The sequence below is a fragment of the Loxodonta africana genome, chromosome 12, assembly GCF_030014295.1.
Source record: "Loxodonta africana isolate mLoxAfr1 chromosome 12, mLoxAfr1.hap2, whole genome shotgun sequence".
In the NCBI taxonomy this organism is placed as follows: Eukaryota; Metazoa; Chordata; class Mammalia; order Proboscidea; family Elephantidae; genus Loxodonta; species Loxodonta africana.
This window is the reverse complement of record NC_087353.1, coordinates 26,751,395-26,773,530: the sequence shown is the minus strand read 5'-3', so window position 1 is coordinate 26,773,530 and position 22,136 is coordinate 26,751,395. Positions and strand designations below refer to the sequence as shown.

Below are 22,136 nucleotides of genomic sequence, written 5' to 3'. Positions count from 1 at the left end.
TTACTGTGTCCCATTTCCCAACACTGAACACTCTAATTTTGTCCTGTCTTCTCAGATTTTCTAGTTAACAGTCTCTAAAAAGATTCTGCATTTTATTTGAGAGTGAATTCTCTACTTCTTATTTACGTAAAATGAGACTTTTGAGCCTGTGCATTCTGAAATCATTTGTTGCATATATACTTGTATATAATTTTACAAAAATGAAATATTATTATACATTCCTTTTTATTGCATGTTCCTTCAGTTATTTATTATGCTAATAGATCTGCATCATTTTTATAGTTTTTTTAACATTGTGTTCAATAGCTGTACTATATTTCTCCTGCCCCTTTTGGCTGGTTTTGAGTTTCCCTCTTTTCATTGCACGAGAAGCAGTGGCGTCTAGAGGTTAAGAATATGTGTTCTGGAGCCTGATGCCTGTGTGTCTCTGTAGCCTTGGTCAGCTAACATCCATGTACTCTGGCCAAGTTATCAGGGCCTCAGCTTCCTCATTTATAAAATGACCATAATAGGGATAACTTCGCAGGTTTATTGCAAATGTTAAATATGTAAAGTGTTAGAACTGTACCTGTGGTATAGAAAGTACAAAGTACAATTGCTGAATCAAAGGGTAAATACACATGAAATTTTGATATGCGTTGGCATGTTACCAGTTTATTGCCTATTAATAGGGCACTAAAGTGCCCCTTCTACACACACTGTCAGTCTTTCTGATTTTTTTTCAAAGTAAACATCTGCGTTTGCACTTTTTCTTTGAAGCTGCATCCTAGCCTTCACTTATTTTCCTGCTGGGCTGTTCCCCTTTTTACTATTGATTCTTAAGGGCTTTTTATATGTAAGCAACTTTTTCCCTTTGCCTGTCCCAAATGTTTCAAATATGTTGCTCAGTTTTTACTATATGATTTATTTATTCAAATTGCTGTTCAGAATTTTTTTTTAAGTATCATTCTTTTTTTACGTAGTTCCTGTCTTTTGTGCCATCCTTTAAGAGACCTCTGAATTCTCAGGACCATTAAAATAGTTGCCTGTATTATTTTTTAGTACTTTGATGGTTTTATTTTTTACATTTCAATTTAAGGCCCATTTATAATTTATTTTGATATAAAGATTATGGTGTAGCTGTTTAGCTTTATTTTTTCTCCCAATGTGACAAGCAGTTGTTTCGGCCCTAGCAAAACTCTAAAGAAACTTTATTGTTTTTCCACTGATAGCTTATCTCAGAGAAAATCCTATTTTCTGAAACTGTGTTATTGAACTTGACAAAGTTGTTTAACGTAATTAGTCATTTTTTTCTTTTCTCCCAAAGGATTGTATTTCTCTTTCAGATGATGAAAACATCAAATAGAATAACCTTTCAAACTGGAATTTGTGTTTGACCTAAATCTTTTGGCAGGTGTTTTTCAGAAATTGTTTCTTAAAAGGCACATTCTGTATTTTTCCCTCATTCCAGCTCTTTCTCTCTCAAAAAGCTACACCTTAATTTTAAAAAGATGCCATATGTGCATAAGTGGAACCAAGTTGTGACCTGCAAGGCCAATGTATTTAAATGTTCATAGTTACATTGAATAGAGAAAATAACCCATATATTCTTATTGATCAAATTGTTGTTAGTTTTTTTTTTTTGTTGAGGAAGTAATATATATACAAGATAAAACAAACAACCCAAAAAGGATATATATTGGTAGTGTCTCTCTTCTCAATCCAGTTCCCTTATCTCTATCCCTCAGCTATTTTTTTTTTTTAAATCAGTTTATTGGGTAGGTTTCTGAAATATTTTATTAAATATTGCCTTCTTTCTTTAGTCACATGTTTAAAAAGAACCTGTTACCATTTATATAAGTGCTTACTATTTATATAACTTTCTGTACCTTGCTTTTTTCACTTACAGTCTATATTGGAGGTTTTTCCATATGAGTACAGATAGGTTTGTTTCATGTTTTCTGATAGTTGAAGAATATTGAACTATTTGACTTGTTCATTTACTGCATTAGTTACCGATTTGGTGGACCTTTTTTTTTTTTTTAATAACAATGTTGAGTGAACACCCATAATTACACATTTTTTGGACATGTGTGAGCCTATCTGTAATATAAATTCCTAGAACTGAAATTCCTGGTTTCAAAGTAAGTGCGCTGAAAATATTCATACTGCAAAGAGGTTATACACCTTTTACAGTTGAATCAGCAGTATCTGTGAGTGCTCAACTGATAAAAATCCTGTAATTTTGCAGGAACAAACAAGGTTGATTATCTATTATTCGGTGATATGATGCATGTTGAGGCAAAGATATGTTCATTTAGATCTGATCTGTGAGTTTAACATTCATTAGTCCTCCATGGCCTGGTATTTTTTCTTCCTTTCAAGTTTCATATCTAAATATTCCTCTACTAGCGCTTTTCAAAAAATAATTTTATTCATTAATTCAAGTGTTTATTGAGCATACGCTCTCTGATTTAAAAAAAAAAATCTGTTTAAAATACTAATTCTTAGAGTGACAGTTGTTAGATTAGCAAATCACTTCCACCTATAGTTCATCTCAGTACTACCAACCAGTTACCAACTGATTCCTCCCTATTGATCAGAAGAATATCCCTTGTTTAGTTTAAGTCATTTCTTTTTACTTTTGATTCACAAAATGTTCAAGATGTTCCTGTTTTTCTGAGAATATCTGAATTCTTCTTCTTCTTTTTTTTTTTTAAACCCTTTTTAATATACTCATTACCTTTAGAGTCAACAGTAAAATGAACACTAAATGCAAGTTAGGATGCTTTGGTTTATGTCATGACACCATTATATACTGTCAATGTAACTGTCGGCAAATTACATCATTTCTCTGAGCTCAGTTTTGTCTTCCTTCAAAAGCAGATGATGACCACATTTTAGGCTACAAAGCAAGCCCTAAAAAAACCCAAAACATTGAAATAATATAAATCATTTTCTCTGATTACAGCACCATAAAAAGTAGAAATCAATAACAGGAATAGCAAGGAGAAAAAAATCAAATACGTGGAAACTGAATAGCGCCTTGCTAAAAAACCACTGGGTGGGTAATAGAAGAAATCAAAGATCAAATAAAAAAATTTCTAGACTCATTTGAGAGTGAAAATATATCTTACCAAAACCTTTGGCTTCCACGTGTCCAACAAGGATCTTATCTCTAAAATCTGTAGGAAACCTCAACATCTCAACAACAAAAAGACAAACAGCCCATTTAAAAAATGGGCAAAGCTTATAAACAGACCACCAAAGAAGACATTCAGACGGCTAACAAACATGAAGAAATGCTCCTGATCATTGGCCATTAGAAACCAAACAAAACACGTTGCCGTTGAGTTGATTCTGACTTGTAGTGAACCTATAGGACAGAATAGAGCTGCTCCATAGGGTTTCCAAGGAGCGGCTGGTGTATTTGAACTGCCGACATTTTGGTTAGTAGCTATAGCTCGCCATAGCTCTCAATCACTGAGTCCGCAGGGCTCCCATTAGCCATTAAACCGGTTGCCGTGGGGTCGATTTTGACTCATAGCAACCCTATAGGTCAGACTAGAACTGCCCCATAGCGTTTCCAAGGAGTACCTGGTGGATTCAAACTGCTGACCTTTTGGTTAGCAGCGGAACTCTTAACCAGTACACCACCAGCATTTCCATTAGCCATTAGATGCAAATCAGAAGTACAATTACATACTATCTCACCCCAACATTATTGGCATTAATTAAAAATAATAATAATAAATGTTAGAGAGGTTGTAGAGAGATTAGAACTCATATACTGCTGGCGGGAATGTAAAATGGTACAACCACTTTGGAAAATAGTATGGCACTTCCTTAAAGATCTAGAAATAGAAATACCATATGACCCAGTCCCACTCTTAGGTATATAACCTAGAGAAATAAGAGCCATGACACAAATAGACATATGCACACCCATGTTCGTTGCATTATTTACAATAGCAATAAGAGGGAAACTACGTAATTGCCCATCACCAGATGAATGGATTAACAAACTGCAGTGCATACATACAGTGGAATGACACACGATGATAAAGACGAAGCGGTGAAACATCTCACAATGTGGATGGATTTGAGGACATTATGCTGAGTGAAATAAGTCAATCGCAAAAAGACAAATACTGGATAAGACTGCTATTATAAAGAAACGAGAAAAGGCTTGCACGTGGATTGTGCAAGGGATGGAGACTGCGTAGGGGAGAGAAAATTACCAAATAGATAGAAGACACATGTTCGTACCGGTGAAGGGAAAGACAATACACAATGTGGGGGAAATCAGAGAAACATGACCAAGGCATGGAAGAACACTAAGAGGAAGGCAAGAACAAGTGGCAACAATGGTAATTACTGTAGCAAAGACAATCCTGCAACAATAGTATTAACAAACACTAATTTACAAATGGGCATATAGGTAAATATATCAAGAGGTGTGGAAGAGTATAGGGGAACACACCCAGCTGCCGATACAGGTTTGGTGGTTGATATTTCTACATACATAACTGTAGGTGCTACTCATATGTTAATACAGACAATAGACCACACAAGGGGCATAGATATAACTAAATACCTTGCACGACCAAGTACCTAGGCTCAAAGTTGTAGGACCATAGACTCGGGGACATCTGTGTCAATTGGCACAACATACATAGTTAATAAAGACAAAGTTCTGCATCCTACTCTGGTAGTAGTGCCTAGGGTCTTAAAACCTTGCAAGCGGCCATCTGAGATACAGCTATTGGTGTCTTACTGCCCCAAGCAAAGGAGGATTAATAAAACCAAAGACTCAAGGGAACAATTAGTCCAAAGGACTAATGGACTGCAAGAACCACAGCCTACATGACCCTGAAACCAGAAGAACTGATGGTGCCCTGCTACTACTACCAACGGCTCTGATTGGGATCACAACAGAGCCCCAGACATAGTGGGAGAAAAATTGCATAACAGAAAAAATCACACCCCACACACACACGCGCGTGCGCGCGCACTCATGCACGTGCACACACACAACTTACTGGTCTGTCAGAGACTGGAGGAGCCCCTGAGACTATGGCCCAAAGGCACCCTTCTAAACCAGAACTGAATCCATTCCTAGAGAACACCCTTCAGCCAAGCCATAAACAGGCCCATAAAATAAACAATAACAACAGAGAGGAACGTGCTGCTTAGAACAGGCAATCATCTGAGATCAAAAGGACAATATTTGCCCAGAAGCAAAGATGAGAAGGCAGAAAGGGGCAGCCATTCAGGATGCAAGCAAATGGGGGGAGTGCCGGCACATTGTGGTGAAATGGAACCAACGTCATGGAAAACTTTAGTACAGACTGTCGAATGGGAAACTAATTTGCTCTGTAAACTTTCACTTAAAGCACAATAAAAAATAAAATAAAAAGAGATGATATTTGCCTGCCTCACAGGCTTGCTATGCAGATTTGCAGATTAAGGTAATAGAAAGCATGTAGCAGAGTGCTTGCCTGTCCTAGCTTTTTGATAAATATTTGTTGAATCCCACATTGTTGACTATAGAAAGATAACTTGACTGAACACCGGCTACTTCTGCTTTCTAAAAATGTATCTAATTTCTCCCAGGTGCTGCTTACAACTGATAACAGATAGACCCAGTGCCATTCAAGAGGAGCTGGATCTTATCCAAGCTCTTGGATGTCTTGAAGAGTTTGGGGTAAAGATCCTGCCTTTGCAAGGTGAGTTTTCTACTTAGTGTTGCGCTATTAACTTATTTTGTGTTAATTTATTAGTGTCCCTGGTGGCTGCTAACCAAAAGGTCAGCAGTTCAAATCCACCAGACGCTCTTTGGAAACTGTGGGGCAGTTCTGTTCTGTGTAGTGTTGCTAGGGGTCAAAACCAACTCGATGACAATGGGTTTAGTATTAAGGATACTGCACCCATGGAAACTAGCTATTATACTGCTCTGCTTCTCCATTTAACAATATTCATATTGTTTTTATAACTAAAATAAAATTTTTCAACTGAAGAGTAACTTTGATCATTTAATCCACTAACAAGAGAGTCCCCACTCCCTACTGTATTCTTTCAAATGAAACATTTTAAGTAGAAGCCCAAAATAAATAAAAAACAAAGCCAATGTTTTATCATTCATTTTTTTAAGTTCACGTTTATGACATTAAAAAAATAGTATTTGTAACAAGTAGCAGTTAAGTTATTGGATAACAACATTTAAACTGAAGGATTATAGAGGAGAGTTTCTGATTTACATCTGTTCACTTTTGGTATATAGTTTATTTCCATATTTTGTTTCAGTTGCGTTAGTTATAAATGACAATGGAAGAAAGACCTGGTAGTCTACTTCCAAAAATCAGCCAGTGAAAGCCCTACAGGAGATAACAGGCCTATCCACAGCTGATCATGAGGAGAGTGCAGGACCAGGCAGTGTTTCCTTCCATTGTGCATGGTGTCACCATGAGTTGGGGGCCAGCTCGATAGTGGCTGACAACAACATAAATGATAGTAGTTTTTTCTCTTCTTTTTAAGCTGTCCTTTGTTTTAAAAAGAAATGATAAGAAGTTCTCATTTAGAGTTTCATTGCTGGTTGTATCTTAACATTGCTCAAGGTCTTTTACCTAAATGCAAAAGCTCTGAAGGTAGTATCCAAAACAAAAATCCTGTTACACAGTTTTTGTTATCGTACACTTTATTCTGTAAGGACACCATCTCATAATGTACCTGAGCCTTACCTGCCTGTTGTTGCTGAGGTAGATTTCTGTTGCTTCAGACCGTAGACCTCAGTGCGATAAGTGAAGAGGGTATGCTTAGCTGGCCCGCCATGTCAACTGTTATCTTTATTCTTAACTCTTAACTCCGTGAATGTTTGGACTTGGTGGGGGAAACATAGTTGAGTTCCTTCTGTCTCTGTTTTCTGGTAAGAGTTCACCAAAATTGTCTCTCCCCTTTTTTATTACTGTCTTTTAAAAAGCATGATGGCTTGTTACAAGATCTGTGATGTCTTTGTCCTCTGCAGTGCTTTCAGTTGACTGGACCTTAGGGGATCTGAGCCAGTAGAGACACTCTCATGTTTTGTTCTCATTGTGGTTTGACTGAAAATGGAAGTTCTGTTCTGTCAGACAAACTTATTAGACTTGAAAGAGGTAGTATTATTGTTAACTTGAATATCATTGTTTGGAAAGAATTTGAACGTGATTATAAATATCCTGTAGCATCTTAAGCGAGTATTATATAAGGTGATTGTTAAATCACTAGAAAATTTTATTCAGTTATACCGTTCATGTGAATTTTTAGCTCAGAGCTTCTTAAAATTATGAAGATTAGTGTTATTAAAAGGCATTTTCAGTTTATTCTCAAGCGTCTTAAGTCATTAAGTACTTCCCCTCAAACACTTATGTATTTAATTGCATTTTCAGTCAGTAGAGAGTACAGAGTATTACGAAACTTTCACCCTGCGTATAGATACTGAAAAAAAGACATGTTTATGCATAGTTTTTTTTTGTGTGTGTGTACCTGCTAATATTTAACTTCAAGCAGATTGATACATTATAATTTTTTTCTTATTGTTCCCAAATGCCAATGAATTTTGAAATATGAAGTTGACTACTGATTTTCTGTGGTGCTCAGTTGACAGTATTTTTGCTGTTAATATTGATATTATATATTGCTGAGTTTGGTTATCTACAACCAAACCTGCTATCCTGCTATAGCTTCTGAGGAATTTCCTGACTGAGGAGTGTTTTTAAAAAGACAATTACATTTGTATCTTGACAGTCTTTCAGCTTGATGTATTGGTTTGGAGTTTCCTATTAGAATGACTGTCAGAAAACCTTCTGGATGTAGAGATGGAGTATTGCCTTTGCACACTGTTGTGTTTATCCTATGGATACAGTTTAGGCTTAAGCTGCTTTTATATTCATCAGGAATACTGGCCAAACAAATTAACTTGATATTTAGAAATTTATGATTCAGGTATTCTCATTTTAGTCAATGTACATAGTCCACTTTGTCACTTTGCTTTGCTTCGAAGCCTTCTTTGCTAGCACTGGAGGAATTGCCATTTCTCATGAAGTCAAGGCTAGTTGTACTAGACGAATTAATGAGTTACAAGAAAAGACGAAAAGAAATATGTAAAAAGATTCCTTATATACAAGTCCCCTGTGAAGTGCTGTACGTGTTTATGTGTGTGTGCATCTCCCTAATAACTTGGGTGTTTCTGTTGGTGTAAATTTTCCTTAATATTCAAGGGAGTGGATTTAGGCTATTTCAGCCATCCCACATGTTCTTTCTATAATAGGGCAAGTTTTTTTAAACTTAGGACATTGTGGTTAAACCCAGCCTAGGGCCAGATTGCCTAGGACTGAATCCCAGTTCTGCCATTTATTGCTGAGTAACGGGGGGCAAGTAAGGTAACCTCGTTTTGTGTTTCAGTTTTCTCATTTACAAAATGGGGATGCTAATGAGCACTTAATACAGTTGCTTATAAGGAATAAGTCTATGTGAGTACAGCACTTGGAATGTAGTAAGGGCTCTACAAGTATCAGCTATTATCACTCTTGTTATTGTTTTGAAAGTATGATGTTAGAATTAGTATGATCTACCTGCCTTCTCTTTCTCCCTCCTTCTATTTTCTTCATTCATTTCTCCCTTCTTCCTCCCTCTGATTCTTTCCCTCCCTCCTGTACCATCTGATCATTTCCCTCTTTCTACTTCTCTTTACTCCCATTCAATAAACATTAATTTAGGCACTTACTCTGTACAGGCAGTCCCAGGATTATGAAAGTCAGACTTATGTACAACTTGTACTTGCCCTTTAAATTATGGAAATTTGCCCTGACTTTGAAACGAATGAACCAGCCCCTACTCGCAGCTTCATCACAATCACCTTCACTTGCCACCCATGCAGTTTTTAGATAATAGAAAAGGCCTCGAGCCTTTTCTTGCACTAAAACCAGAAACCCATTGCCGTCAAGCCGATTCCAACTCATAGCGACCCTATAGGACAGAGTAGAACTGCCCCATAGGGTTTTCAGAGAGAGGCTGGTGGATTTGAACTGTCACCTTTTGGTTAGCAGCTGAGCTGTTAACCACTAGTCACCAGGGCTCCTTTCTTGCACTAAAAAAAAAGTGAGGCTAAATCAGGGCTTTGAACTGGTTCCTTAAGGCTCAAACCCCTGCTGAGACTTTGCATTTCTGAACAGTTTCCTGGTGATGCTAATGCTGCTGGTTAGGAACCATTTCTGACTAGCACTGGGTTACTAGTAGAGCAGTGGTTCTCAAAATTTATTATACATAAGAATCACCTGTGGATCTTGTTAAACTATAGATTCTGACTCAGTGTATTTGCAGTGGAAAGGCAAACTCTCAGCAGGGGTTCGAACCAGAATGAATCGGTTCGAATCTCTGGGCTAAACAAGAACCGTGTGCACCTGTTCCGATTTACCTACAAATTCACCTTAAAGACACAGGAATGGATCTTGTTTGTAACCTGGGGACTGCCTATATTGAAATACTGAAGTGGATAAGGCACAGTTCTTGCCTTTGAGGATGTGGCACACTGATAATAAGACAGCTACACCAGAATTTCGTGTGTAAGTTTAAATTCTGGCCTTGCCACTTAGAGTTGTATGACCTTTGGCAGCTTAATGTTTTTAAGCCTCACCTTCCTTAAGTGGGGATAATAATAAAACATACCCCAGATAGTCCTAAAGGACATCGTGAATCCTTGTATTAGAGAATTCATAAGTATTTCTGTGAATATTTCAGTAGTAGTAATATTAACAATAGCTAATATTTACTGAATTACTTTTACATTCTCAGTACTTCACATGCATTCATTTAAAAAAAAAAAAGAACTCTATGAGGTAGTAGCTGTTGTTTCTCATTGTCAGATGATCAAATCAAGACACAGGTTAAGTGAGTTTCTTAAGATCACTCAGCTTGTTAGAGGTGGAGCTACGATTTGAACCCAAGTAGTCTGACCCAAGACCCTGTGTTTGTAAATAGTAGACAATACTGTACTGATAAAGAGGTACAAAAGTAAAAGATTCTTTGAGAAAGAAATTCTTACTTGTCTTTCTCACCTGTCAGTATATCACCTTCCTGGCCTACATAATTTCAAATTTGTAGTTCAGCAGCATCACAAATGACTGTATGTGTTGTGCACTTTTCATGTCCTTCATGAGAGACTGAAACTGATCTTTTACATTTGTAGTTTGGTAGCTATTTACTGTCCTGCTTTGTGAGTTTGTGATGAGAGTGTTGGGCGTGTGGGTAGCTGTTCAGTACATGCTAATTATTTTCTATTTACTTTTTATATTTGTGACGTATATGTTTATAGGAAACCCTGGCGGCGTAGTGGTTAAGTGCTATAGCTGCTAACCAAGAGGTTGGCAGTTCAAATCTGCCAGGCGCTGCTTGGAAACTCTATCGGGCAGTTCTGCTCCGTCCTGTAGGGTCACTATGAGTCAGAATTGACTTGACGGCAGTGGGTTTGGTTTTTTGGTTATGTGTTTATGGAAGAAATTTTTTTTTGTTTACATTTGAGATATATTTGTGAGATCCACCGGGAAATGAGGAATCATCAGTTGCTAAAAGATACACATCTGCACATCCTTTTCATGTTCAGTAATTACACTTTGAAAAGGAAGTTTAGGAGTCCAACTCTTTCTCCTTCATGGAAAAATAATAACATCAAAGACTTAAATTTATTTAACTGAGAGATCACATTTCAAAATGTAATTAAACATGCCTTAAGATCAGCAGTAACAGAGAACTGGTGCAGTGATTGTCCAGAGGCTCAAAAAAGCAAACACATCAATAAATAAAAGGAAAAGTCATTTGATGATGGTAGTAGAAGTCTGTTAGAATTGTACTTTCTAAATGCATTAATGTACTTGAAATAGTAGTAGTGCGTTTTGCTTAGAATAACAAGGAGACGAAGAACCGCACCTGAGTATTTTATTAAATGGAAGTTTAGAGAAAATAATAATCCGTTGTCAGAAGTGGTTTCAGTTCTCCATCCTGGTTTGACTGAGCTACAAAGAGTGTGGAAATGGTAACGAAATCAGTTTACTGAGAATTACTAAAGCCAGAGCTTTTCTAAGAAGACAAGATTCATCAAGCAAGGCCATAAAGGGAACTATGAAAGCCTGATTTTTATGCATATAGAGTGATATCTATGTCAAATTTTGTTTTGCAAATCAAATTAGAAGTATGTAAAAAGTACTTGTCTAAAAATCAGGATATTGAATTGGGAATATTACAAAAGTGATTCATGTTTTGTTAAATTGGCATACAAAAAAAATTTTTTTTGAGAAATTAATTAGAGAAAATTTTGAAGGTGCTGTATCAGTCAGTTTTTGCTGGAGCACGCTACAGTGAAGAAACAAAGTCTCAGTGGCTTATTATAACAGGTTTATTTCTTGTGCACAGTTCATGTCTGCTGCGGTCAGCGTCAGCACCACTCCGTGAGACGGAGCATTCTCATAGCAGAGGGAAAAGATCAACAGTGGACGCATGCAATGACCCTTAAAGCTTTTGCTCAGAAGTGGCGTGCATTGCTTCCACTCACATTTCATTGCGCAAAGAAGTCATATGGTGAAGCCTCATGTTAGTGGGACAGGTATTTGGGATATGAATAATTGTAGTGGATAAATGGGAAAAATATGCAGTTTGTAGCAGTTCTGCTCAGATTGTAGATACTGGCTATAGTGATTATGAAGTAAATAACTGAAATCTACATTTACCTTGTACACACACACACACACATGTCCTGGTGGCGCACTGGTTAAGCATTTGTCTGCTAACCAAAAGGTCAGCAGTTTGAATCCACCATTCACTCCTTGGAAACCCTATGTGGCAGTTCTACACAGTCCTTTAGGGTTGCTCTGCATTGGAATCAACTCAACGGCAATGGGTATGGGTTATATATACGTGTGTGTGTGTCTGTGTGTGTGTGTGTGTATGTACATCAAACCAAACCAAACCCAACCCACTGCTGTTGAGTCAATTCTGACTCATAGCGACCCTGTAGGACAGAGTAGTACTTTCCAATAGAGTTTCCAAGGAGCACCTGGCAGATCCGAACTGCTGACCTCTTGGTTAGCGGCTGTAGCACTTAACCACTACACCACCAGGGTTTCCATATGTGTGTATGTGTGTGTATATATATGTATATATGTAAAATGTAGATTTGTTATTTACCACATAATCACTATATATATATGTGTGTGTGTGTGTATATAAATATTTTGTGTTTTCAGTGAAAGTTTACATAGCAAATTAGGTCCTCATTTGACAGTTTCTACACAAATTGTTCAGGGACATTAGTTACATTTTTCAGTGTGTCACCATCTTGTTTAATTGTGTATTGATTGTTCCAATTCTAATACTCTAGTTTCCCTGCCTTCTTCTCATCTTTGCCTTAGGGTAATTGTTGACCTTTTGGTCTCATATAGATGTGTTCTTAATGGAGCACCATACTCACGAATAATATCCTGTATTTTGTGTGCCAGTCTGTTATTTCACTAAAAGATGACCTCAAGGGATAGTTTTTATCAAGGTTTAAATAGTATCCCAGGGTGATAGTCTCAGGAAGTTCTTTAGTCTGAACTGGTCCAGTAAGTCTGGACTTTTTAAGAATTCGAGTTCTGCCCCATGTTTTTATACCATTCTATCAGGGTCCATCTGCTGTCACCCTGATTAGAATAGTTGGTAGTGGTAGCCAGGCACCATCTAGTTCTTCTGGTCTCAGAGTAGATAAGGCAGTGGCTTGTGGAGGCTATTAGCCTTGTGGACTAGTTTCTTCTCTGAGACTTTGGTTTCCTTCTTTGTCTTTGCTCCTAATGAGTAGACACCAATGATTGTATTTTAGATGGCTGCTCATGAGTTTTTAAGACCCCATCCACTGCTCACATCACTGCAGAATGTGAACTTTGTGATGCCAGTGCATAATCTCTTTAACAAAAGATTGTTCAGCCACACCCTTGGTGCTGTTTCCAGAACACACTATCTGGGTAGGCTGAGAATTTTCCAAATTAGTAAATGCTGGTTCCTTTTAGTTTAACAGTTCCTTAATTTGTTTCTTTCCTCTTGCAATTTACTCTAAGCAGCAAGAAGAAACCATGCTGCCCCTTCAATGCTTTGATTGGAAATCTCCTCAGCTATATCCGAGTTCATTACTTATAAGTTCTACTGTCCATGCATCAGTAGGACATAGTTCAGCCAAGTTCTCTGCCACTTTATAACAAGGATTGCTTTTCTTCAGTGTTCAGTAATATGCTCCTCATTTCTTGCTAAAGCCTCACCAGAAGTACTGTGACATTCATACTTCTACCAGCATTCTGGTTGCTCAGTGGTTAAAGTAGTTGGTTGTTTACCAAAAGGTCAGCAGTTCAAACCCACCACCTGCTCTGTGGGAGAAAAGGCCTGGTGATATGCTTCCATAAAGATTTACAGTCTTGGAATCTCTCTAGGGTAGGTATGAGTTGGAATTGACTCAACAGCAACGGGTTCGGTTTTGGTTTGGAAGATGATAGAAGCTTTCTCTTCTGTGCTCCTCATTTGCAACTGAGCCCTCATCAGTATCGCCTTGACATCCATGTTTCTACCAACTGTCTTTTCAAGGCAATCTAGGCTTTTTCTATCAAGTGCCTCAAAAATCATCCAATCTGTACTAATTACCCAATTTCAAAGCAACTTCTGCATCTTTAGGTATTTGTTACAGCAGTACCCCACTTGCCAGTACCGCAGTCTGTATTAGTTTCCTAGGGCTGCTGTAACAAATGACCACAAAGAAGGTGGATCACTATAGGGTCACTATGAGTCAGAATCAACTCAATGGCACACAGCAACAACAAAGTGGATTAAAACAGAAATTATTCTCTCACAGTTCTGGAATCTGGAAGTCCAAAATCAAGGTGTCAGTAGGGCCATGCTCTCTCTGAAGGCTCTTGGGAGGAATTCTTCTTTTTAACTTCTTTTGATTGCTGGCAACTCTTAGCATTCCTTGGCTGTTGGCTGTATCACTCCAGTTTCTGCCTCTGTCTTCATATGCCCATCTTCCCTCTGTTTGTATCTATGTGTTTCCAAATTTCCCTGTCTTTATAAGGACCCCAGTCATTGGATTTTGGGCCCACTCCAATCTAGTATGACCTCATTTTTAATTGATTACAGTAGGTTCACATTTATAGGTACCAGGAGTTAGAACATCAACATACCTTTTTTGGGGACACAATTCAACTCACAATATATGTGTGTGTGTGAGAAGAGAGAATGAGAACAGGCTTGCCTGATTGCATTCATGTGTGAATAGAGCAAAATATTTACAGTTGGTTAACCTTGGTAAAAGGAGCCCAGGTGGCACAAGTGATTTGTAGTCAGCTACTAACCTAAAGGTTAGCTTTTCGAACTCACCCCGTAGCTCTGCAGAAGAAAAGGCCTGGTGATCTCCTTCCATAAAAATTATATGCTGCGAGAAAACCCTATGGAATGTTTCTACTCTGTAATACATGAGGTCGCCATGAGTTGGGCACCAGCTCGACAACAGCTAACAATAACAATCTTGGCAAAAGGCATAGAGGAGATTTTTATACTTTGAAATTAAGCCACGATTAAAACTTACCCCGCAAAAGAGAGTCCATTCCAAAGAACAGCCACCACCTCCCTTCTTTATCTCCCTCAACCCCTTGTGCCCCCCTCTTAACCACCTAGAAAAAGTTTTTGGAAAACATGGTGTATGGGGAATAGCCATGGGTTTATAGAAATTAAAGGAATGAATGTGTGAAAAACAAACATTTAGGGAGCTGGATTGAATTTTAGTCCCATCACTTTTTCATTGACTTTGGTCAAAGTGCTAAACCTTTCTGCACCATAGTTTCCTCCGTTGAGGGTAATAATTGTACCTGCCCTTTTTTTTGTAGGGGTCTGCCTTGCAGGGGTTAATATACAAAAAGCATCTACAACAGTGCCTGGGACATAGTATTCATTTTATGTCAGCTGCTCTCATTATCATTGTTTCCACTGTTGTTAGAGTTACTAGGAAGTGGGGGGGAGTGGGCAGCCTCCCAGGCAGTGCCATGCTTATTAAAGGTAGACACTTCTACCTCAAATAAATACCATTTTTTTTTATTCTGTGCATATATATACATATCCTTTAATTTTTTTTCTCTTTATTTTAAGTGCTATGAATTACCTTGTGTTATGAATTGGTTTATTCAGACATGTTTTATTTTTCTAATATCTGGCTTAAGTGAGAGAATTGGGCCTATTGTTGGAGAAAGTAATAAATTAGAGCAGTGAGCACTTTGAGAACTCCTACCCTCTCAACTAGGGTGACGCATTGGAGATAGCAAATGGGTGTTTGGAACACGGAATGAGTTTGGTGGGATGAGATGGAGGCAGGGGCTGGTGTGACAGAAAATAGGTGAAATTTTCAAGGACAAATACTGCCTTCTTAAAAAATTTCCCTAAGGCCTGACATGGTACTTGAAAAGATAACATATTTTCCTAGCTTTAGAATTGCAGTTCATTTGCTGAGCTTTGGAAGTTTGGTGATAAAGGAAAGATCCATGTATATTATTTATTCAGAAGCAATAATAATTTTAATTTTTTAAAAATTGTATCTTTTACTTAATTCTCATTGATCTGGACACTAATACAGTTTTCATTTTGTTTGGTTGCTTTAAATTAGAAAAGTACTAATACCTTGGTTAAGAGATACAAGTCTATAATATGTTTTTCTTTTGTAGTACGATTGTTCTCTGATCGGATTGGCCTCATCAAAGAATGTATTTCCCAGTCCCCCACATGCTACAAACAAGCAGCCAAACTTCTGGGCCTTGCAGAGTTGCTGAGAGTAGCTGGTAAGCCTGTTGAATGATAAACTGCAAGATAAGATTTTTATGTTATTCTTTAAATTATCGTAGGTAAACATCAGAATATATGCTTATGGGTGTCAGGAGAGCTTCTTTTTGGAAAGGATAGTCTTTCTGGAAAGATTGGCATGTTAAAAATTTTTTTTTTCCACCTGTATTGAGCTTCTGGGACCATCTGCCCTATAAATGAAGACAGGCTTAGTCAGGGAGCCATAAAGTGGTTGTGAGATCAGGAGTTGAAATCATTGTTACCATTTTTACTAAAACCAAACCCGTTGCCGTCTAGTAGATTCTGACTCGTGACAACCTTATACGACAGAGAACTGCCCTATAAGGTTTCCAAGGCTGTAAATCTTTATGGAAGCAGATTGCCACATCTTTCTCCCACAGAGTGGCTGGTGGGTTCAAACCATTGACCTTTAGGTTAGTGGTTGTGTGCTTAACCACTGCACCACCAGGGCTCTTTCCATTTATACTGGAATGCTTAAATATTAGAACTAGCCAGTCTTACCAGTTCACTTTCAGTGTCCTAATGTGGTTTGTGGTTTTAAACCTGAACAATTTGTTAGAAAACTTCGTGTATTTACTATTTGCTGGGTTTTTCATGCTATATTATTTAATCCTCGCATAAATGTTGACAGTGATGGTATTCTTCCCACTTTACAAGGGAATTTGAGGATTGGAGAAGTTAAATACCTATCTTGCTTAGCAGACCATGGCTTTCAAGGAAAATCTTTCTTACTCTACGTTTCATGTTCATTTAACCACATAATGTCAGTGATAAAATACTCCTTTCACTGTCTGTTTCCAACCCCTACTGTACTGCTTCTCAGTTTTATTTAATACTTTTTTTTTTTGTACTTTTGACGTAGGCAGAATTCTACAAGAATGATTGGTGACCATTTGTTCAGCAGTCAGTGGACTGACGTTGTGTTAGTCCAAGCTATATACATATTACAGACTAATGAATAAAGGATCGATGTGTATATTTTAAGCTATTAAAATTGTATATATTAATGTATTTAGTGAATACATTTATTAATGTTTTAAAATTCTAATATATAGATCTCTTCTTTAAGTCTCTAGTTTCAGTAAATTTTAGTATGTTGGTTGTCCTTTTCTAGTGTGATTGAAACCATAGCATTAGCATCTTGATCTTTGAACTTGTAACATATTTATCAAGGTGACAATACTGAGATTGGAGCCAGTCAACCATAGTGAAGCATCTTGAATGACTTGAAGAACATTAAATGTGGAGTCAGAAGGCTGGTTCAAGTCCTGACTATGTCTCATACATTTGCTAAATTAATTTAGCTTCAGTTTTGCTCCTGGAAAATAGGAATTTTTTTTACTTCACATATCAACTTATGAGACTTAAGTGAATTAATGCATATAGTATTTAAAAAAAAAAACAAAAAGCACTTTATAAACCCCTGAATGTCGTAAGGATCTGCTTCGCGGAGGCTATTGAAGTAGCTCAGGGATGCTGTTATGGATTGAAGTGTGTCCCCCCAAAAAGATACGTTGAAATCCTAACCCCTGTACCTGTGACTCTTTTTGGAAATGCGGTCTTTGAAGATGTTATCTGTTAAGTTAACGTGAGGTCATAGTAGAGTAGGGTGAGTGCTCATGCTATATGAAGGGTGCTCTTATAAAAAAGAAGTTGCGCAGGGAAGGCAGCCATTTGAAGATGCATCTACTGCACAAGGCACACCAAGACATGCCCGAGGCTGCCAAAGCAGGAAGAGACAAAGAAGTTCCTTCTCCTACAACTGAGAGAACGAATATGGCCCTGCCCCTGCCAATGCTCTGAATTGGGCTAGCCCTCCTGGCATCCATTACTGTGAGACAATAAATTTCTGTTCTTTAATGCCACCTACTGTGTGGTATTTTGTTACATCAGCCCCAGGGAACTAATACAGATGCCATCTGCACTTCTGTATATCTATTAGCATTAATTTCCTTTATTGTTTTTTGACATGTTGACATACTGCTGTTAGTTGACGTCCAGTTGATTCCGACTCATGGAAACTCCTGTGTGCAGAGTAGAATTGCTCTGTAGGGTGTTCAAGGCTGTGACCTTTCGAAAGCAGATCACCAGGCCTGTCTTCCGAGGTGCCTCTGGCTGGGTTAACCACCAGCCTTTCAGCTAGTACTCGAGTGCTTAACCATTTGTAACAACCAGGGCTACCCTGACACGTTGACATAGTAACAGGAGTATCGGTCGAATATATAAATTTTTAATGGAAGTAACAGTCTTCTTCAGTACCACAGAGCAGCAACTATGTAGAATATGTGGTATTTACACCTTTTTTTCTTTTATTGCAACTGTTTTAATTCTAATATTTGGAACCATTTCAACTTGGCCATGTTGTTATTCCCTAAACATTAAAGTTGAGTCTGTAGTACAACTTAGGAAACGCTGGTGGTGTGGTGGTTAAGTGCGACGGCTGCTAACCAGAAGGTCAGCAGTTTGAATTCACCAGGTGCTTCTTGGAAACGCTTTGGGGCAGCTCTACTCTGTCTTGTAGAGCCGCTGTGAGTCGGAATGAACTGGACAGCAGCAGGTTTGGTATTTGGTTTTTATAGTACAACTTTATATAGGAAACAAATACACCTGCTCCTCACTTATTGATTATCTCCTCACTTATCGACTATCTCGTTATATGACATTTTGCATTTACAGTAGTAAAAAATCTACCTGACTACTTTGCGCATTAATGAGGAGCCAAGTTGAGAGGGGGAGGAGGAGGAGGGCAAGGTTTATGAGAGGGAGCGAGCCTGGAGGGCCTCTGGTGTTGGTATTACTGAGGTGGGGCAGAGGAGCAGGGCTGGGTCTGCACCAGTGCTGGGCGGGCAGGTGGTGTGTAGGAGGTGGGGTGGCCAGGTCTTGAGGAGATGGTGGGCAGCTTAAAAGTCTCTGCTTCCAGAGAGTCCTGTCTGCCACCTCTGGAGCCTCCACTGGGCCCAGCGAAGTGGGAAGGTGGAGAGGTGGAGGCCTGGAGCACAGCCAGGTGATGGCAGGCCCCTACTGCTCCGGAGGCCATGTGGGCAACCCCTGACCACTACCACCACCACCCCCGACCCTCCCGGGCTCCACGGTGGTGGGGAAGGCATGGTAGGGAAGGGAGTCCACCATGCCACATGTGTCCTGAGTGGCACCTAACGGGGTGAGCGACCTGGGGGACACCAGTGCCCGAAGAGTGGGCGCACCGGACTCTTGCATAATGCCAAATTTTCGCCTAATGACCTCGGTAAGTGAGGAGTAGGTATAAGTATGCTGCAACATAGGATATGATGATGGTGTATGGTTTATGTTAACAAATTTTATAGAACTAAAAGTCAGTGCTGATTTTTCCCTGCGATATTAAGGAAAGGTCACAAAAGCAGTTGACATTTACCTGAAGCATAGGGTACTCTGGTTATCTGTTGCTGCTTTACAAACCTCCTAAAAATTTAATGACGTAAAATAACATTTATTTTTAATCTCTTCCAATTATGGATATTGACTGTGCTCAGCTAGGCAGTTCAGGGTCTCTTTATGCATTTGTAGTCATATAGTGGCTAGGGATGGAATTATTGGATTCCTGAGCCTAAAAGGCTGGGGTCTGGAATAGCGTGGGCTCCTCAGGTTTCCCTGTGTGATTTCTTCTTGAGATCTTTTCATATTGTGGCCTCAGGGTACCTAGACTTCTTATATGGTGGCTAAAGAGTTCCCAATGTCTGTGATCCAGAAGAGACCAGCAAAATTATATGGACATTTCTAATTAAGCCTTGTAATTCTGGCAGCTTCATTCCATTGCATTTTATTCATGGAGGCAGTCACGTAGGCTCACCCATGTTCGAGGTGAATATTTATAGATTCCATCTGAGAGCGTGACCGGGGCTAGGATCTGCTTCCAGGGTGGCACACTCACATGATTGTTGGCAGGAGGACTGAGTTACTCACTGGCTTTTGGTAAGAGGCCTCAGTTCCTTGCCACATGCACCTTTTCATAGGACTTTCTTGAGTGTCCTCCCAACACAGCAGCTGGTCTCTGCTATAGAGAGTGATCCATGAGAGAGCAAGGAGGAAACTGTAATGTGTTTTATGACCTAGTCTCAGAATTTACACACTGGCATTTCCATCTTTTTTCTGTTTGTAAGAAGCAAATCACTAAGTCCAGCCTGCACTCAGGGGAAAGAGAAACTCCATTGTGAATGGAGTTCCAAATAATTTGTGAATATATTTTAAACTGTTTCAGGTACTCAAAGACCTGTTGTGCCATGTTAACCTTCTCTTCTTCAGACCAAATATCTGAATCATTTTCTTTGATAGAGTTCTAGTCTGGCCGTAATCCTGGTTGTTCTCACTAAGAATTTATTTTTGTTTGGTTTTGATATCTCTATAGACTCATTCTTTATAGGCCTTTTTTTTTTATTAATATATTTTTCATTTTAACCACCTGCACAGATTGAAACTTCATGGAATTAAAACAAATATTTGAACTTTGGATTTCAAGGTGACTGTTTGACTTGTCTTTATATAGAAATTTATATTGGCAACAATAATTCTCATTTTATTCTTTTGCGCTTATCTCATTTGCTTCTTATTGTGTTGCTTATAGGCAGAGGCATGAATTTTATTTTGAAAGTGAGGAAGCTGAAAAATAGAGAAGTTCAAAAATTTGTTGAGAATTTCACAGTAAAGAAGATTTTGGCTCTAAACCCTTTACCCTTATTCTGCCTTTCCACCTTTTTTGACTTTGGATGATGGTAGTTAGTGGACCTTTTCTCACTTCATTTCACTTGCCAGACTTCTGGATTGTTCTCAGAGAAACTCATCAGATTTTACCACATTTCTTAATATGAAATTAGATGTTAATGTAAGAGAAAGCAATGCATCCAATAACTCTCAAAACTCAGTGCCGTCGAGTCGATTACGACTCATAGCGACCCTATAGGACAGAGTAGAACTGCCCCGTAGAGTTTCCAAGGAGCGCCTGGTGGATTTGAACTGCTGAGCCTTTGGTTAGCAGCCATAGCACCTAACCACCACGCCACCAGGGTTTCCAGATGCATCCAAGAGAGGAGGTTATAAATGAGGAACCAAGTAGTTCAGATGCGTGGTCTATCAGTCATGGTTCAACCAGAGAAGTAGAACAACTAGGATATATACATATTAAGAGATTTTTTACAAGTACTTAGCTTTCATGATAGTGGTGGGTGGCTAAGCAAATCTGAAACCTGTAGGGCAGTCAGTCATTAAGGGAAGAGCAGGAGCAGGGTGGAACTCCATGGGCATGGACTGAAGCTGTTGTTCACGGATGGAATTTCTCCCTCTCAGGTCTCCCATCTGATTCAGTCAGACCTACCCAGATTATCAGGATAAGCTCCCTTACTTAAAGTCAGCTGATTAGGGTCTTTAATTACATCTGCAAAATACCTTCACAGCAACACCTGGGTTAGCATTTGATTGACTAACTAAGGACAGTTAGCCTAGTCAGGCTGGCACGTTAAAAGAAGGGGGAAAAAAAAAATTACACCTAGCCTATTCCTTTTTGTTTTAAGGTATTCTGAATAAATGCAAACATTTCAAGAGTGTTATGTTGCAAATTATATTATGATGTGATGTTTGGGTTTATTATCGAGAAACTTACATACTGTTTCATTTCCTCTCACATGTAATAGGTTACTAAAACATGAGTGCATTTTCGTATTACACCATTTCTTTGTTTAGAACCTTTTTAGACTAAATTGGACCAGTACTTGCCTTGAATTTACTTTTAACCTTTGAAGTCCAGAAAGAAGACTAATGGGAACATGTTTTAGAAGTTTTATTCAATTCTTTCTTTGATATATTTTTTTCCTCCAAACCATATTGTAACTTAACCTTTTTCATGGAAAAACTGAAAATAATTTTAAGGTTTCATAGCTTCATTAAAATATAAAAGACTTTTTACTTTTTTTTAGCTTAACAATCCAAATTGTATTTATATTGTAGCTTTGAATTATTTGTCTTAAAATTGAAAATTATATTCTTTATTGAATATATGCCCATTTCATTGAGGTAACATTTTTTGAGCCCTCTTTCTATTCAGTGGTATAGTGGTTGAGAGCTATGGCTGCAGAATATAAGTCGGAATCAACTCAACAGCAATGAATTTGGTTTTATTATGTACATGGCCCGGTACTAAACCAAAAAACCCAGCGCAGAGTCGATTCCGACACATAGTATTGTAAATTCAACAATGAACATGCCTTGTCCTCAAAGAGCTTAAATTCTGATGAGGG

General features: G+C 38.3%; 1 protein-coding gene across 9 annotated transcripts in view; it reads left to right on the top strand.

Moving 5' to 3' along the window:
• The window catches only part of NBAS (NBAS subunit of NRZ tethering complex), a 449,992-nt gene that overhangs the window by 216,664 nt on the left and 211,192 nt on the right, over positions 1-22,136 (top strand). For all 9 annotated transcript variants that reach the window (XM_064295047.1, XM_064295045.1, XM_064295049.1 and 6 more), the window contains 2 exons: positions 5,596-5,708; positions 15,738-15,851. In XM_064295047.1, the coding sequence (XP_064151117.1) occupies positions 5,596-5,708; positions 15,738-15,851 (227 nt within the window). The remainder of the gene's footprint in view (positions 1-5,595; positions 5,709-15,737; positions 15,852-22,136) is intronic.